General features: G+C 53.2%; 5 protein-coding genes across 5 annotated transcripts; 1 reads left to right on the plus strand and 4 right to left on the minus strand.

Annotated features, from left to right (window-relative positions):
• Nucleotides 1-512: 512 nt before the first annotated feature.
• Nucleotides 513-3,040, minus strand: CLUP02_12917 (uncharacterized protein; the record flags this gene model as incomplete). Its single annotated transcript, XM_049291875.1, has 11 exons — nucleotides 513-540; nucleotides 598-820; nucleotides 1,075-1,130; nucleotides 1,204-1,424; nucleotides 1,744-1,885; nucleotides 1,918-2,075; nucleotides 2,179-2,220; nucleotides 2,286-2,424; nucleotides 2,455-2,531; nucleotides 2,594-2,757; nucleotides 2,788-3,040. 11 exons carry the CDS (start codon nucleotides 3,038-3,040, stop codon nucleotides 513-515), a joined length of 1,503 nt encoding a protein of 500 aa, XP_049149021.1.
• Nucleotides 3,041-4,629: 1,589 nt separating this feature from the next.
• On the minus strand, nucleotides 4,630-7,134 carry CLUP02_12918 (uncharacterized protein; the record flags this gene model as incomplete). The annotated part of the gene is made up of 8 exons (XM_049291876.1): nucleotides 4,630-5,216; nucleotides 5,274-5,391; nucleotides 5,449-5,582; nucleotides 5,642-5,934; nucleotides 5,994-6,252; nucleotides 6,407-6,627; nucleotides 6,693-7,007; nucleotides 7,076-7,134. 8 exons carry the CDS (start codon nucleotides 7,132-7,134, stop codon nucleotides 4,630-4,632), a joined length of 1,986 nt encoding a protein of 661 aa, XP_049149022.1.
• Nucleotides 7,135-7,726: 592 nt separating this feature from the next.
• CLUP02_12919 (asparaginyl-tRNA synthetase) lies at nucleotides 7,727-9,456 on the plus strand (the record flags this gene model as incomplete). The annotated part of the gene is made up of 3 exons (XM_049291877.1): nucleotides 7,727-7,998; nucleotides 8,067-8,190; nucleotides 8,251-9,456. 3 exons carry the CDS (start codon nucleotides 7,727-7,729, stop codon nucleotides 9,454-9,456), a joined length of 1,602 nt encoding a protein of 533 aa, XP_049149023.1.
• A 2,486-nt stretch (nucleotides 9,457-11,942) lies between these two features.
• CLUP02_12920 (uncharacterized protein) lies at nucleotides 11,943-12,110 on the minus strand (the record flags this gene model as incomplete). The annotated part of the gene is made up of 1 exon (XM_049291878.1): nucleotides 11,943-12,110. The coding sequence occupies one exon, from the start codon at nucleotides 12,108-12,110 to the stop codon at nucleotides 11,943-11,945; it is 168 nt and encodes a 55-aa protein (XP_049149024.1).
• Nucleotides 12,111-13,136: 1,026 nt separating this feature from the next.
• Nucleotides 13,137-16,475, minus strand: CLUP02_12921 (uncharacterized protein; the record flags this gene model as incomplete). The annotated part of the gene is made up of 13 exons (XM_049291879.1): nucleotides 13,137-13,321; nucleotides 13,365-13,553; nucleotides 13,623-13,751; nucleotides 13,834-13,890; nucleotides 13,993-14,339; nucleotides 14,406-14,598; nucleotides 14,689-14,813; nucleotides 14,909-15,016; nucleotides 15,099-15,204; nucleotides 15,259-15,356; nucleotides 15,597-16,238; nucleotides 16,302-16,353; nucleotides 16,445-16,475. The coding sequence occupies 13 exons, from the start codon at nucleotides 16,473-16,475 to the stop codon at nucleotides 13,137-13,139; spliced, it is 2,262 nt and encodes a 753-aa protein (XP_049149025.1).
• Nucleotides 16,476-16,479: the final 4 nt, after the last annotated feature.

Genomic DNA, 16,479 nt, shown 5'->3' on the forward strand with positions numbered 1-16,479 from the left:
TATGATGGTATTCCGCGGATTCCATGAAGTACCGGTACCTACCCAAACAACAAGTCACGAGGCCAAACATCGCCCGCCACCAAAATTACTATGGCGGAAAATGACAAAAAAACAAGCTATCCATGGCATTATGTAGGACCGTGAGCCAACATACGCTCCTACCTATTCAAGGCTGGAATTGTACCGCTCGGTCATCGACTACAACGGACGATGCTTGTTAGAGGACATTTACGATTCTGGTCACTATATCCCCTTCGATGCCCATTGCCTGTGCATGCTTCATGACATCTCATCCAACAACCTGCAGCTGCGAGTGCGACCGCAGCCCATTGAGAATTTCTGTATCCCTCCCGGCTTACGTTCAACACCATTGAAAACGAGTCTTGTTCTTCTCTTTCTAGGTTGGGCCATGCAGTACGGCATAATGGCACACCCAGATGAATAATTTCAAGACTCCACGGCAAACTCCACCGAATTCCATTGAAAGCAAAGCCAGGACCTCACTCACACCCTCATATTCGCACGAAATCTGATACAAAACTGTGAGATGTGAAATGTGATGGTTGACGGAACACCAGTGTCTAAATGTGAACACACCCAAGCACGGGAGTAATCATAGAGGAATGAAGACCGCCCGAGATGCACCACCCAATCCCTAGTTCCCTCCGCCAAGCTTCGCACGACATCGCCCGGGTGGGAAAATTCGAAGGGGCGGGGAATTGCTGATCACGGTCAAATCTCATCGCGCTTTTGTGTAAACCTGCTTCCCTCGGTAGATGACGTTTGCTCAAGGTTTCTGAGACACGAAGCCGGTGGCTTTCTGGCTTTGTAGTGTCTGTACAATTCGTTTAGACCGTTGGAGGCGTGCTGGGAATAGCTCCGCAATGCTGTTCCTGCCTACTCCTAACAGCCAGCGCGATTGTTTATTTACCTTTTCAAGTTTGCTCGCTTTCTGGTCATACGGCGTCGCTACCCGCCGTACCTCATTTTCCTAGGCCGTTTTCCACGCCGGCATAAAGGTAGGCCCGATGGAACGAGGATAGGCAAGACGAAATGATAGCGCAGGACACCAACGACTGGACGTCGTTGGGTCTGAGGGCCTTGAAACATGCAGCCTCCCGAGCGGCCTTCTGTTAGCTCACCAAGGCTGCTTACCCATACTACTTCTCTCCGAGCCCCCATCCCGTCTCCCGTATTCCTCACTCGTCTCCCAAACTCCAGATGGCAGGTTTCTCTCGGTACACCAGGGTCAGGTTGATGTACATAATCTGGACGGGCCCAATATGAGACGACCAACCCGCGACGGGTTGGGCCTCTCTGCTTCCTCCTTCACCCCCGTCAATCTGGCGCTCGGGATAGAAAGGCGGGCAGGCAGGCAGCAGGAAACGGCATTGATGGATTCGGTAGGTAATCGGGGTGTTCATCTAGCTGATCTACGCGCAGCTGCAGCAAATCCGTGATCCCTGACGAAGATCGATACGTTTTTTTTTCTTCTTCCTCACCTACCTTGCCTACCCACGACCGACCGACCGTGCCGACCTTTTCTCCCCGATGAGGCGTACATGCATGTCTCAGAGGAGGGAGGGGGAAATACCTAGGTAGGTAGTCCGCCCGTAGACAAGCAAAAACCCTCCATTCCCCAACGCAAGGCGGGATCTCCATCCGGGAACGCCTCGTCTTATTTTGGGCGGCTCGAAGTGCCAGAAGAGGAAGCGTTAGCGGTGGGCATAGTCACCGCCCTACATGTCTCTCATCCTCGAAGCGGTGAGCCGTGATAAATGATGATGTACCACGAGAGAGTCTCTGATGCTCTGCCGCACATGATGTTTTGGTTCCTCCCGTTGGGAGAACGAAAAGAAGGTGGTTTGCCGCCTTGTCCCACTCCCTTCATCCGTCGAGTATCATGTCATGCTGCACGACGGGTTGGGCGTCGACGCAGCAGCGATCACCCGCACACCCATGCCATTCACGAGTCCAATGCAGCGCCCAAGGATGAACATGCACGCGGCAAGAGATTCATCATTGATGATACAGGGGGAGGAGAGAGAGAAGAGGGGCATGACGACAGCTCTGCGCTAGCAATCATTTCTTAGCCCCCAGCCTAGAACGGGAAACCACTTCATGAAGAGTTTGAAGAGAAGGCAGAATTCGCCCACTAAACTTAGTTTCTAAAGCGACGCCAGTGTATCCCTTGACTGCCGCGCGGGCAGAGAGGGGGCACTTGGGGGGGGAAGGACAGCAAGAGAAAGAAAGTGTAGACTTGAGATACCTCTCGCATTGGACACTCTCCCTGAATGGAGATAGTCCTCGCGGAATGTCTTTCGCATCTTCACCCCCGCCCCTCCTCCGTCGATGTCTGTGTCTGGTGTAACCGACCACATCGGGGTATTGGCAGGGAGTCCAGCTCGGCACCTCTCGCCTGAGCTAATGAGGTGTGATTGGATGGCAGGGGACTATGCAAGGGCTAGCATTTGAAGAGGGCTGCGGGATGTTCGACCGCGGAGTGCCCTCCGGTCCCGCGTGGTCGGGCCCTGGTGGCGTCAGCCCCCGGTTCCAGGGGTTCGAAAGATAAACCCTCTTTCTATCCCGCGACCCTCCCTATGACTTCCAAAGTCTTTGGGATCTCTGGGGTGGTGTCCCCGTCAGTTGGGTAGCAAGGCAGGGAGGCAGGTTCGTCGTATGTTTGGATAAGAAGTGCAAAGGCGGGAATCTCGTGGCCCACGAAATCTCTACCCGTAGATAAAGGCCGTAACGGGTCTTGCGCATTTCGGCCGTACTATGTGTCACAGGCAAGATGCCTCGGATCAGCCATCTGGTGGTTCGGAAAATTGAGAAGTGATAGACTTCTCATAGTCTTCGCGGATCCTCCCCGCCTCAAAGGGCCACCGTACCAGTGTCCAGAGTCAGTATTGTCTCTCAAGAGGGGAGGGAAAAGAGCCCATTGCTTGTGTAGGTGAGGGTGGGGGGTCGTCGTGGGGAGAGCCAACGCAGTGATACCCAAAGTTCCAGCCGATCGAATGTCCCGGTCAAGATCTGGCATGCAGGCAGGGGTGAGGTATTTGGATTTCGGGGTAGCGGTAGACTTTTTTTTCTATCATGACGAGGACATATGCAGAGTTGTTTGCGCCTGAGATCATGTCAGCTCCCGGAAAAGCAAACATGGATGTCTTCTCAGCCCTCCAATAGCCACTCACCATCCTGGTCGAAGATCCCTCCACCCTCGGATGTTCAGCTCTGACGGCCTATCGTTCTTCGTCAGCCTGACCAACCGCGGTATTGGGAAGACCATGTCAGAGGCTCCCGCTCTTTCTTTCATCCCTTCAGAGACACCGATTCTTGAGCGTTCGTTGGAGAGCCAAAGGCTTGCTGCCGGTAAACGGGCAAGACAGGTGAGCCTTTCTGCATGCTTGCTTTTTCTCGTCAAGTGGCGCCGCGGCACGTGCCTAGGCAAACACTTTAGTATGACTTGGACATGTCGATTACGAATTCGATAGAGGAGCGGGCTGATTAAGCGACTCTGGCCCATTCCAATGGTCGCGGATGTTAACCTTGCCGTTCTTGCTAAGACGTTTTGGGCGAGAGCCTCAGCATTCAACTCAGACTCTTCAGGCGCGAGGATTTCGGGTCGAAATAGTGTACCGCTATCCAGTCTTGCTGAAGGCATTTCTCCCCTTTGGGCTTGGCGGGGCACCGGGAGTCAACCTTCTCTGGGTTCTGCTGAGCAAGCACAGTGGCCAAGGCTGTCGTTGGCATGGAATGCCAGGCCCTTGCGGAGGGTCGCGTTGCTAGGGTGAAGACCAGGCGGCTGCGGCAAGGCAATGCTTTTCCATACACCAATGGCCACTGGACAACAGGATTGCGCGCGCCATGCTTATCCCTACGTCCAGTCGCCCCTACATCTTGGAGCGAACCGTGTTGCGCAAAGGGAAGAGGGAGATTTCAATCATGCTTGAAAATTGCTTCCGGATATGGAATATGAAGGGATTTGTGATTTGAACCAGAAGAATACGCCAGACACCTGCAAAAGCTCCTAGGTCCCAATTACATCGGATCTAGCCATTTTGTCCAACCACTCCCAACGCCGCCAACCCGAAGTCAACCGTATGATGATGTGCACCAGTGAGAGCAAGCAAATTCCCGCGAAAATCGAGATGTCGAAAAAAAAAAAAGGAAATAGGCAAACAACTTTGAAGAGCACTATCGAAGCCCTCCGAGCACACTGGCCGGAACAGGCAATCGACACCCGACGTTGTAGATCCAGGGACCCTCGAGATCGCAAGTAGCTTCAGCCCGACGTGCAAGGGCAGAAAAAGCAACCAGCGTGGGCCGCTGAACTGAAAGCCCCGTCGAATGATGCAAAAAATTGATCCCCCTGCCCGGTCATTGCGGACCAATCACCGCACTTGGACAGGGAACCAGTCGTTGGTAGTGCTGAAAAGCCTGTGTTGCGAGACATAAACACCTTTCTTGTAGCCATGTGTTGACATGACAGGTCGTACGGCGAGACAAGACTCTGCCCAGGATATACCGCCTCAGCCAGCCTGACGTACGGCCAGGTCTCACCGGCTCACATCGAGTACCCATGAGTGAGACATTAACCCGGTCGAGGATGCGCCAAGAGCAAATCGGTCAAGACCCATCCATAATTGCAGAGAAGGCGTAGCGTGGGTCAGGTTGGCTCCGAACTCTGGCTATCTCACTCGTCGCGAAGATTTCGCTGAAGATTTTGAAGTCGCTTTTGTGACTGGATGAACTGCCGCTTGAACTTGATGACGACGAGCTCTTTGACTTGCTTTTCGAAGAGCTGCTGCTGCTGCTCCCTTTCGTCTTCTTGGCGATGTCGTCGAGGATGAACTTGGCTGTGCACTGTCTGTCGTCTTCGAAAGCGAACATGACGGCGAGGAACTGGCCCCTCAATTCTGGGTCGTAGAGAAAGACTTCGCGCCACAACTCCGCCAGCTCCTTGGGCGGGTTGCGGTAGCCATTGCCAAGGCCAAAGTCGCCGATCACAACGTGGTTGTAGCCGTTGAACACGCAGATTCGCAAGGCGGCGCGCATCTTGTTCCGTACCAATTCTCGCTCTTCCGAAAAAGAGTACTTTCGTCCCATGTCTGTGAGCTTCGGCCACCGAGCTGGCGGCATAGAAATAACTGGCAGCGACCTCCAATCTTTCATGTCCAATGACTCGATCCTGTCTTGAAACTGGCGGAAACGAACTGCACACTTCATTAGTCAAGAATGACCAAGATGCTAGGTAGTACGCATGTGCCTACCAACATCGGGAGAATAGATGGCTCCTTCGATCGGGATCGGGTAGTTGGTTGGCATGCATGTATCCGGATGGGGAGACCCCAACGTTGCTGACAGATTGCTGCGACGGCATAATCTCTCCTACATAAAGCGTCGAGTCAGAGTTGAGTTATACAAGGCACACCATCGACGACATACCTCGTAACCGACAACACCTGTCTCCCAATCACCTCCGGGTCGCTTCTCGTTCGCGGCGCAGATGAAGGGGATCCGGACTCCTTCGCTTTGAGCCCAGCCCAGTGCGCAGTCTACAGGATCGCTATGTACGACATCTGCCATGGTTAGCTGTGGCTCCGAATCATAATCGATGACGGCCATGGGTGAGTCTTACAGAAGTTGGGTAAGTCTGAGCTCATGAAGGCCGGGCGGCTGAGCGGAAGCTGGAGTAGCGGCTGAGAGTAGAGAACTGAGTATGGGGGCCACTCCTCGCGGAAGTATCTATTGACTTCTGGGATCAGTTTCTTCTTGGTGTCCGCCGCAACCTCGGAGGGCTTGATCTTCAAAGGCTTCGAGGAAGGCATTGTAAGCTCGCGAAGGCAGGCCAAAGAAATTCTTGGGGCGGTGACGAAGGTCGAGTTGCTGTGTAGAACTGATCCTTGATCAGACGCAATGCGGCGAGTATGACTTGGGAATAAGAGATCAGGGAAGCACCAACCGTGGGGTACACTCGTGGCTTTAAATACGTCCCCTCGCAATGAAGAGTCGCTCGGGAGGCAACTCTAGCTGCGGCTTGTAGACCAGGAGCGCGGGAAGGAAGAAAAGAAACAATAGCATGGTGAGGTATCTTGGGCCCCTTTGCAGAGGAATGAATTGCTTCGCCTCTCCAGGAAGCGAGGGCGGTGAAGGGTGTATGGGAGAGTGTTACCAATACTTGCCGGATCTCAGTCAAGTCTGCGACATTCCAGGGTAGTGTATAGGAAGGGCGCGTAAAGGGTGGGTGGGCTTGCCGTGGTTGTGATGAGATATGTCTTGCTTGTACAGAAACCCGGGTCGTGTCACGTCAGTCTTCCCGTGGTCTTGGTAGGTGGGATCCGATCGAGTTACTACTGCAATCTGCCGCAGTTATACGAGATCTTCCTGTTTCCCAAGATCTCACTTGAGGCGTTCTTGCGAGCCGGGATAGGGCGATGGGAGCAAGCAGTGCAACCGGGGGGGTCGAAGCCAGGGTCCGTACATATCTTGTTGGCTAAGGCGAGGTATCCGTACCTAGGGTCTGAAGACAGTTTGGGCGGGGCGGGAGCTAAAGTAGGGAAAGATGGCGAGGGAGAATAGTTGCGAGTCCCAGCAGCCCGTGCCGTGCCTTGCTTAGATCGCGGGCTAATAAGCAATAAGCTGGCATGGAAGAAGCAAAAAACCCAGCTTCATGGTTCTTGGGCCCCCACTAGGCAGGGCTGCCTGTCCAAAGGTTGGGCGCAATGAGGAGAGATGTGAGCTCATCTTGGAAGTGAGGCAAAATATCGATGGGAGGTGACAAGGCTACGTTGGGTGTCTGTTTGCCCGCCGAGGATGCGGATCCATGCTCTCCATGACTTGCATACAGGTTCCGACTCGGGTTTGCGGCCTCGATCTGAAGGGAGACGAAGTTTGGGACCAAGAAGAAAAGACTGTACTCGATCGGATTCCAGATCCATGTCATGGGGTTGCTAGCCAACAACTGCATTATCCCGAAGTCGTCACCCGTGTCCGGTGTTTGGTGTCTCGGGAGTCGAGGGCGGAGCTGATGAAATGTTGAATTCTGTCAATAATTGGACTCGATCAGCCAGACAAGGACTCGAGGCCCAGGTTCTTGCGATTACAAGTCGGACCGGGATATGGATCAGGCATGGTGCGTTTAAGGTGGACATTTGGCAATAACAAGTCTTATTCAAAGCGTAGAGAGAGAAGGTCTAGAGCTGGAGTATGGGGGAGACGTTGAGTGCCGGGGATGTCATCCGATTCGAGAGGAGATGTTTGTGGTGTGGAGGGATGCAGACGGGAGGAGCTGTGGTGGCTAAGGTATTTTGACCGTCGAGGAGACAACTCGGTGGTACGTACCTTGTGTAGGTACCGGGGAGTTCCCACCGATAAGGATGCTTCTTATCTTATCTTATCTCCAGAACCTGGGAAAGCTGCAGGAAGTCCAGGAACCCTCTTATATGGACAGCGTAGGCTCGATCATAAGTATTTCTACTTTAACATACTGGAAGGCCCCACTTAGGTGAATTGAAGCTTCCCATTCGTAGACTTTTTCTCAAGCTCCGACCTCAGTCATCCGTCGCATGTCGTCGCGAAAGACGTCGTTCCTTTCCTTGTAGTCGCAACCCCTCCGCTGTCCAACTATACCATTCACCCCTGCTGTTGGCAGATCACGAGGGTCGAATGCTTCGATTTCCACAACATGACGCGGTAGTCTGACAGATCCCAAGTTATCTTCATCATGCGAACTGCGGCAACATTCCCTTTGCGCAAGCTTGCGCGCCCATCTGGGCTCCTTGTCCAACCCATCCACAGACGATACCTCTCTACAGCACCACGGAGAACAGTAGCCCAATTTCTAGAGTGGAAGCCCGAAACCGAAGTCAAAGATGTTGTCGTCAATGGGTACGTCCGGTCTGTTCGCAACATGAAGACGGATCGATTCGTCAATATTGGCGACGGTTCCTCACGGTCGCCTATCCAGGCACTGGTATCAAGGAGCGACGAAGAAAGGTGTGTCCCTCTCAGATCCCCAAGCTTGGCCACTGTCTCGGAAGCCGTGATTGCTGATAATCTCCCAGCGCAAACCTGCGAGTCGGTGCAGCAGTCCGCCTACGGGGTGTCTGGACTCCCTCCAAAACAGACGGTCAAAGTCACGAGTTGAAGGTCGATCATGTCGAAATCCTAGGCCCCTCTGACGCAAAGGTAGGCTCACTGCCCCTCTTCTTTTCTCTAAACTATCGCTAATGCCGTCATTGAAACCAGACGTTCCCGATTCAGAAGAAGTACCAAACATCCGACTACCTTCGCACCATGCCCCATCTTCGAACCAGGATACCACTGAATGCCGCAATCTTGCGATTGAGATCAGAAGCCGTCGCGATGTTGACTCAGTTCTTCGCCTCTCGAGACTTTACCCAAACTCATCCGCCCATCATCACATCTTCAGATTGCGAAGGGGCAGGCGAGGTCTTCAACGTTGCTACGGGCTCGACCGAGACACCCGCAATCTCGAATACGGGCAAGGACAAGCCAGCAAACATGTTCTTCCGCTCGCCAAAGTACTTGACGGTGTCCACTCAGCTTCATCTTGAGGCGTTAGCTCAGTCTCTGGGGCATGTATGGACATTATCGCCGACCTTCCGAGCGGAGCGTAGCGACACCTCAAGACACATGAGCGAGTTCTACATGCTGGAGGCGGAGATGAGCTTCGTCGATGAGTTGGACGAAGTCACAAACCTCGTTGAAGACATGCTCCGTAGTTTGGTCACTGGCTTATATCAGACTCGCGCTGCGCAAGAACTGCGACAACGACATGCGCCCGGAGAGAAACGAACAGCGGAAGATGACCTGGTTCCGATCGACGAAGTGGAGCGTCGTTGGAAGGGGATGATGCAGAGCCCAGCTTCCAGATGGCCACGCATTACATACGCCGATGCGATCAAATTGCTTCAGGCAGAAGAACATCAGTTCGAGATCAAGCCTACATGGGAAAGCGGCTTGCATTCTGAGCATGAAAAGTTCCTCGCCAAAACTCTCGGTGCCACCAGCGACTCCTCTGCCTATTCTCCCGTCTTCGTTACCCACTACCCTCGGGCGATCAAAGCATTCTACATGAGGAAATCAGACACCGCAACTTCCGGTCATGATCTGCCAGGTGACACAGTCGACTGCTTTGATCTTCTGGTCCCCGATTTGTGCGAGATTGCCGGCGGCTCAATGCGTGAGCATCGCTTGACGGACTTGTTGGAGACTATGAAGGCTCGCGGCATGGGCTCTCTAGCTGATGGCGGACGCGATGACACCAACGGCAGCGATCTCGAGTGGTATGTTGACCTCCGTCGTTGGGGATCCAATCCACACGGCGGCTTTGGCCTGGGCTTCGATAGATTGCTGAGTTATCTTGTGGGAGTCCCTAATGTCAGAGACGTTGTGGCTTTTCCACGCTGGTTTGGCCGGTGCGACTGCTAAGGTGGTCAGAGGACAGTCTAGGATGAACCGGGGCCCAAGTCATACCAACTCACGATGCGGTGCCTCGTTAAGCTTTGCCTACCTGGGATTCTGGAAGACGGGCTTGATGAAACCAGTACGACAGAAGTTGCACGGCGATGCGTGATGTTTGTGCAACCCCACTTGGCATTAAGATGGTCGACCTTGAGTCGCCTTGTGCATGTGCACCATGCTCTTGAGCTGCCAAGCGCGACGTCTGAGACCTGATTGCAAAGCTCAAAGCTATGTACACCGTGGCTTGCAGTTGACAGAATTCGATACCCATGGGATAATCACGCGACGTTGTACGACGGAAGGGACCAAGCATCCAGTGGCTCGGTCTCACATGGTATGCAACGCGAATCAGACCACCTACATTACAGGGTTGTGCAAGCCGATGTTGAAGGCGATCTCAAGTCGCCCATCAAATGACGGATGGGCCTAGGCAGGCCGCCGTCACGATTGAGAGTCACGGAGCATCACTTGGGTTGGTTATCGTTGACCAAAGCCGTCCCCATCTTCGACCACATACCCTCAAATTTCACGGAACACATGTTTAAATCTTTTGTAATTTGCCCATGATCTTGCGTCTGGTGCCACATGACACGACTCCGGACTCTGTATCAACACCTGTACAATCCAATACCCGATATATCTAGACATATCAATTACTTGTTGCGTCACTTCTTGGATTGTTACCATAAGTGCTGTTTAGGAGAAGTAGTCACTAGCCCTCCCAAGCATACAAGGTTGTTGACCTCGTCGAGCATGATTCTCTGCAGGATCACCTCTTTGTTATTGATGGTTTGATATTGAGCAGTATTTCAGCTCCAGGATTTCAGGAATCACTTAGAATGTGCTCAGTGCCGCAGCTGATATACCATTTACACGGCTCCCCGACTCTTTTGATTGCGGATGTGACTACGGAAATGGAGGCCGCCATCTCTGCTATCAGGATGCTCTGCGGCTGCCTCGAACAACATCTGACGACGTAATTATCGGCAACGTTTCTTGAGTATTGAGGGTTTAGAGAAGAGCTCTGGCTGTGAGATTTGATCCTGTTCTTTTCAGACGAGAATAGACTGGTCAAGTCTTCAAATCGACGACGAATATGCGCCAGCAAGGGATATTCCGTCCCTCGGATAGCAAAGTTTGATTGATTGTCCGCCGTGGAATGCGTCCTCGGCACAGGCAAATTACGTTCCTATAATGGGCGAGACACTGGATGGAGATTGTGTGGCAGTGTTCTGGAGTCTGGGAATCCCTCGGAAAACAAGACAGATCGTGAGCAATGATCATCGAAGATCGTGATATTATGGTGACGCCAAGGCCATGAGCCTCTCTTGGGGCCTTTAACGGCTACCACCTCTTTATTCCAGCACCGCGAAGTCAGTGTGGTGACCACCGAGTGCCCCCTTTAGCTTTCTCTCGAGAACGAGATGGACGGACGCCCTTCCTGATATGATATGCGCACGCCAACTCTGCCAAGCATCACCCAAGATGCTTGGCACGAGCTGTTTATGAAAGACAAGAACGCGAACGTTTGGCGTCCAGCTCGGTTTCGATCTACTAGATTGGGCACGGAGTAGACAGGGCACACATCACCGAGCCCCCAGCCGGGCATTGTTCTCGATGAACTGCCCGAGTCAAAGGACTGCTGACCTGCGTGCCCGCCCGCCTTGCCCTTCATCACCATAACAGGGAGATGGATGCTACAGTTCCTCTGGTCTCTAGAGACAAGGCTTCGAGTCCATGTCAGAAACCCGAAAGAGAGTGAGTGACACCTACTCAGCACCCAAAAGGGTTAAGGAAGATCAGCAAAAGCTTCGCCTGAAGTGGGGGACGTCAACAACCAAGACCTTGACTGGCAGACTGCCATCCGTAGCCAAGCATCTTGAGAACAACACGGCGACCGTCCGACGTGGGGACGAGGCACATTTTTTGCCCACGCGGCAGTCGAGAACGGCGTCTCTCCCGTTCTTGACACTTGTCACTTTGGTCAAGTTAGTTGAGAATGTGCCCACTGCTGCAACCTGGCAGCTGAGCATCACCCGTCGACTCCCCACAATCCGAAAGGTGTGAGGGGCTATCAAAGAAGACGGACGCCGACTGTATTCGTAGTCGGTTGTGGTGATAGACATTGGACGGATGGGATGCGGGAATATCCATACGAAGAGGAACAAGCGGATCCGATATTGCCGGCGCGCATTCCATTCCCAATGCCACGAGGGAATCTAGGATGGCGCTATCGATAGTTCCCCGCCGTCGATGATTTAGTGCGCATTTTTTTATCCGTATCTTCCCATCCTCCTTTTTGGCATTGCTCCTTTCTCAGAGACTAGAAAGATTTGCTCCAGGGGTGGTGGTGGCCGCGTCAGCAAAATAAACCATCCGCTCCTCAATCCCACATGGTTTTTGATGATGTATGATTTGGCGAACCGCCCCCTGAATCCTTATTACGCCGCGGGTTATTGTTCAAAACCCAGGTATGCCAGGGCAGCCGACAGGGCCCTTTCTCTCTCTCCACCGCGGAAGCAGCATTCGCTTTCGGAAGCAAGCAGGGGATAACGAGAGCCAGAAGAGAGCAAAAAGCAACAGAAGAATGACTGTGTGTGGGGCGCAACCCGGAATTCCATCGAACGAATGAAGGCCGATATGGCGTGGTGGCTTACATTTGAGTATCGAATTAAGCTTAAGCACACCTTCGGGATCCCGGTGGGAAGAGGGAAAAAGACCCCCCAAGCCAAGCAGCCGAGGAAGCCTGCGTAAGGTAGCTAGGGAGTGTCACGGCCTGTGCGCCATTCTTCTGTCTTCTTAGTTCTCACTCACACACACACACCAGAGTTGGTTGGACGGATGGCGCACCAACGCCCGTCTGTCTTGTTGGAACTTGGTGTTGGTGTTGGTCACGAATCCAACAAGGGGAACTAAACTTCTTTGGCTGAGGTTTATGGTTTTCATCCTCTCCTGGGTGGCCTGACACCGACAGGCAAGGTGCGTGACTTCATCACACCGGCCCATTTATTTGTCTCTCGCAAGCGCTCGCACATCCTTTTCGATGCTAGTTTCCAACACTAAGTGGACGACTGCGTTCTGCCGCCTTAGCAGCTCGCAGCTGAAGTTCTTCTGCTTTCCTACATGGGATGTTGAGGTTCATACTGGTCAGCATAGAGAACATAGTTTTTAACCTGCGTGCACGAAGCAAGGGATATCTCTACCACAGGGACGATGCTGGCGACCAGTGAGTATGTCGGAAGTTAGAACCGCCCCGAAGACGCCGGTTCACATTGACAACCATCAACAAAACCTTTTTTTTGAATTTTGACCAGCAAGGTTGCCAAGACGTATCCGAGCAGGCGCCCCAGGCTTCGGGGTTCATTGGCGGCGGCTCTCGTCTAGTAGTCAGGGCGCCGCCGGTGGTATACGGGCGATAGAGTGTCCCAACCTCACCAAGCACCGGCGTTGGTTTAGACAACCGTTCGTATCGGGGCCGTGGATTCGCCCAGCGTCCAAGGCTTCAACACCCCCAAAATCTCATCTCATCGAGTCTGACTGGCCGGTCTTGGCTCGGCTGGAACTGGGGACTCGGAGAGGGGGTGGTCCAGCACTGCCTCAATGCCAATGCATCAATCCGGTGACCAAACGGCACTAGAGCAGTTGGTTTAGTGTTGTCTCTCTACGGAGTTAGGCTGCCAATCTTTCGGGACCGTAGGGGACCTTTGGTATGAGGAGGGGGAACGGTTGGATCTTCTCCAAGGGCCGCCGACGTATCCGGGCATCCGCCCGTTCAGATTAGAGTCTTCATTTTCGTGGCCGGGCACCGTTCTGTGCCGCTCAAGCGGGTCCCCTTCATCCCATGTCAGCCATCAGTCACCGACAACGCCGCACACCCGTCGTGGACTTCTCATCGCCAGGCACCTGCCATTCTCGATGTGAGAGGATCGGAGAGGAGCTGGAGGCTTTCGTTGTCGGGCGAAGGATCATCAAGTGAGAATTTTCACGCCGTACAGACTCTTTTTGGACATCGCCAGGCAACAGTGAAATACCCAGCTCATGGCTCATGTTACGGGGAATGGTCACTGATACAGACGTTCGTACACCTAGTCCAACGGAAGTCACTAGACAGCGGGGATGCCATTATCATTGACCTTGCATATACGGCAAATCTACCAGGATCTTCATTTTGTTGTCTGAAAACTCAACAGTCCCATATCCGGATACTCGGTTGACGGTTGGTCCACTTACCTTGGTGTGCAAGATGGAGAGAGGCGTGGAGTCTATACGAGCAGGCGTGAAAGCTCAGTAAGCCACGTTCAGGTTAAGCTCAGGAGCTCGTCATCGACTTTACCCATACATCACATTCTCGGATGGTCAGTTGTTTACTTGGGGCCTTTACTTTACGTGTCCATAGAGAATCTCAACATCAGTTCTTGAGATGATTACTCGTGGCAACTGTTCACCTCGCTCCAAGGGCGATGGTGTGATGATGTGATGCGTCTATAATCGCGGACGACTTACTTCTCGCGATTCCCAAACTCTCATCCGACGTTCGATGACCTGTACCGCCAATGGCGACAGCGGTATCCCGGCTAGCTTCCCGAATTCGCCAGCGTGTACGCGGTATCGCTGGTCCTGCCGACCTAGGGAAGGTGAAGCGTGATGGGCTTTGAAAGATGAAATCATACAGCGGTTCTTCTAGCGAGCTGAGTGGAAGTCCGCAGACCCAGCAAACCGGTTCCTGGCTCAAATGGCTACATGTAGTCCTGTCGCCCGATCTCGCCCACAGACTCCACGCTGCATGCTTCTCAGAATGATGAAGCAGTCGCCTCTTCAATAAGACGAGTTCTTGAACCATGTAGGCTGGACTTTTTGATATGTAGGTCGGCCTTGAATGCTCCCTTGGGATAGGCGTACGGGGATGAGCACCTCACCGATCAGGCTGAGCCCGCGTCCGCGGCCCGTCTTCGCTTGAAGTTGTTGCTGTACCGGCCGCCTCTCCCATCTTGGTCAATGTAGGGCCGTCGCTAGGCATCAAGAGGCGTCCCTCCAAATACGGGACGGAAAGATGGATTCTTCTCAGCTGCCTTGTTGTAGGATGGAGTTCTTCACTCGTAGGATGAGCGCCTGCAGCTTCGAAACATGCACGCCTTAGCCCGGCTTTCAACCCGACAGGTACCGCATATGAGCTCTCTGCCAATGCTGCACTTCACGAACATCGAGGTTGTGAGCTACAGGCAAGCGGTTGCTCAAACTGACTGTTGGCACCGAATGTGCTGATAGGCTCTACGGAAACAGGATGAACTGTGCCAGAGCCGATCCATCCCATCCTACCTATTGAACTGTGACAAAAAAGTTAGAAGGATTTTCGCTGGTGGAAGGGCCATACCTCTCGCTTCTATCTGCGTTTCAAAATCTTCCCGAACGAATAACAGACATAGCAATGATGCATCCACCAAATGCGTCGACTAATACATTGGATGGCCGCATTCTAGGTGCATCACCCGAGAAGCTTGGCTCACCGGTGGTGGTGGCGGCGCCGAGTCTAACTCACAGATGGTGTGCCCACCAGTCGGCTACATTTATGTTGGAATGACAGAATCTCCCAAAGTAGTACATTGCCTCACTCGACACGCTGATAGCGAAGCTGAGCTAAGCTTGCGCCCTCGGCGATTTGGACAAGCTTCATGACACATACTCCGAAGTTGAGCAAACATCTGGCTTCTATGCCGCCTTGATGTCGTGACTAAGCAAGGCCGTCATCTTCTTGACTCTTGAGCCGCTTACTGAGCGGGAAACCCGGCGCTAGAAGCGACCCTACGAAAGGTAACCAGCGGTCGTGAACGTGTGACACGCCAAGCGTACATCCGAGTTCTCCAAAGGGACTCAGTATTAAGATCGATGTTTAATATTTGCTCTCCTCGTACGGTACATCCGGTAACTGAACCTCTACGTTTCTATTCCTATCCGAATTGCAATGGTGGGTATATTTGACCCTGAATGACGTCTATCGTTATTCCCCAAGGGGGGTGTGAAAGGAAGCATCGTTTCAAGGGGACATCCCTTCACTTGCGATTTACACTTTTATTTAGGGTTTGCTGTCACGGCTTATCCTTTATGCAAACCGAGTCATGGGGGCGGGTTGCGAGATGCCTTGCGCTTCAACGCTGGCTGACTTGCGCGCGGCACTTCGCAACAGACGAACGGAGCCCCGACTGGGCCGTGGACCGAAGGGATAACCACTGGGGCGGGTTCCCACCGCGGGCGCAACGAGCGAAACGTGAACTGGCGACCACGCCCTGTCTAGTCTTCTATTCGCCCTTCTTCCAGGTTTCCGTGGTCTCTGCTGCTCAATCAAGTATCCGTACGGTGGAGAGCTTTCACGAGAACAGCCCCCTTCTTGGACTTTTGCTCGGGTTCGGCTTGGGAGAGTGGAGACTAGCAAGACGGTTATACGATCATTACGATGAATGTGCTGAGCTAGAGGCTTTCCTATGTCCGACTGTCGGCCGCTTCTACTTTCTTTCTCTGCGAAAGAGCATCCCGAGATGCAGCTAAGGTCTTGGTCTCCATAAGCATATTGTGTCTTCTTGATGTAGAGCTGACGGCGGCGACATGCGTTGGACAGACCGGCCATGTCGGATGGGGTTCCAACGGCGGGTTGTGGGCAGCGTAATAGTGCAGCGTGGGAGCCGGATCCAGAAGAGGTTCCGTTTGCCCTGCGGCTTTGCGGCGAACCAAGGCGGGATGCACATCGGCGGGGTGCCCTTCACACCAAGGTACGAATACCTAGATGAGCACCACGGAGGCTGGAAAAGGCGTATTCGTACATGCACTCCTGCTCCATAGGGATACAGGAGCTATCCTCCTGAAGGATCGACTCTCACAGCAGTCAACATTCTCACAGCCAATGAAGCCGCGCCTTACAAGGGAAGCCTGTCAGGCGCCGCAGGTGTTACGAGCCTATTCTGACCTGTTGGCTCAGAGTCGGCGTTCAGGGACATGGGA

The sequence above is a fragment of the Colletotrichum lupini genome, chromosome 6, assembly GCF_023278565.1.
Source record: "Colletotrichum lupini chromosome 6, complete sequence".
NCBI lineage: Eukaryota > Fungi > Ascomycota > Sordariomycetes > Glomerellales > Glomerellaceae > Colletotrichum > Colletotrichum lupini.